This window comes from Pterocles gutturalis, unplaced genomic scaffold, assembly GCF_000699245.1.
Source record: "Pterocles gutturalis isolate BGI_N339 unplaced genomic scaffold, ASM69924v1 scaffold39367, whole genome shotgun sequence".
In the NCBI taxonomy this organism is placed as follows: domain Eukaryota; kingdom Metazoa; phylum Chordata; class Aves; order Pterocliformes; family Pteroclidae; genus Pterocles; species Pterocles gutturalis.
The window spans coordinates 1-1,207 of record NW_010111568.1 but is presented as its reverse complement, the minus strand read 5'-3'; the positions used below and the strand labels follow the sequence as shown (position 1 = coordinate 1,207).

Here is a 1,207-nt window from a genome sequence, read left to right as displayed (position 1 = left end):
ACCTGGGTACGGCCCTGCCCCTCCCCAGGGTTTGGGGGGCTTGGGACGGGGGGTAACAGCCACTGGACCCCCCCCCAGGCCTCCTGGAGATGCAGCTGATCCTGCATTACGACGAGACGTACCGGGAGGTGAAATACAGCAACATCCAGCTGGAGGACATCGACCGCAAGGTGCTGATGGGCATCAACATCACCCCTGTGGCCGCGCTGCTCTACACGCCCATCCTCATCAGGTACGGTGGCACGCACGCTCCCCGATGGCACAATGACATGGGCGCCCACACTTCCCTCCTCCTCACCCCGGCAGGTTTTTCGGCACCAAGTGGGCCATGTTCCTGGCAGTGGGCATCTATGCCTTCTTCGTCTCCAGTAACTACTGGGAGCGCTACTACACACTGGTGCCCTCCGCCGTGGCCATCGGCGTTGCCATCGTGCCCCTCTGGGCTTCCATGGGCAACTACATCACGCGGTAGGCAGCGGAGGGGGGCGGATGGGGGACACGGGGGACACTGGCTGACCCACGGTGCCACGCAGGATGGCCCAGAGGTACTACGAGTACGTCAACTACAAGGAGGAGCATGTCCAGGAGCAGCAGCGGGTGCCGCGGGGTGCCTGCAACACCTACATCGTCATCTTCCAGACCGTCTTCTACTCCTGCTTCCACGTGAGCGCCGGTGGGATGCACGGCACGGGTGGGGGGCTGCACCGGGGAGGCCGGTGCTGAGCGTCCCCCCGCTCTGCCTCTTGCAGCTGAGCTTCGTCTGCGCTCAGATGCCCATGCTCTTCTTCCTCAACAACTACCTCTACCAGCTCAACCACACGCTCTCCGGAGTCAAGCACTGCGGTGAGCGCATGGGACAGCGCGGTGTAGGACGGTGGCATGGGGACATCGCCGGCGGGGGTTGATGTGTGGTGTTTGCCCCCCCGCCCTGGCAGGGACCCTGAGCCACGGCACACTGCCCGGCTTCAACACAACAGTGCTGCAGAGCCTTCCTCGCAGCGTCAACCTCATCATCGTGGAGAGCGCCCTGATGGCCGCCGCCTTCCTCGCCATGCTGGTGGTTAGTGCTGGTACGTGCAGGGGACAGGAGGGGCCATCAACAGGGTCTCACCGGTGGCCACCGCGGCAGGTCCTGGTGCTGTGCGGCTCAGCGTATCGACCCACGGAGGAGATCGACCTGCGCAGCATCGGCTGGGGGAACATCTTC

The 1,207-nt window shown here is 64.4% G+C and overlaps 1 protein-coding gene across 1 annotated transcript; it reads left to right on the top strand.

Annotated features, from left to right (window-relative positions):
• Positions 1-78: 78 nt before the first annotated feature.
• On the top strand, positions 79-1,204 carry UNC93B1 (unc-93 homolog B1 (C. elegans); the record flags this gene model as incomplete). Its single annotated transcript, XM_010073771.1, has 6 exons — positions 79-232; positions 307-468; positions 534-663; positions 750-843; positions 936-1,060; positions 1,130-1,204. Coding segments are annotated over 6 exons (740 nt in total), but the record flags the coding sequence as incomplete, so codon positions are not given.
• Positions 1,205-1,207: the final 3 nt, after the last annotated feature.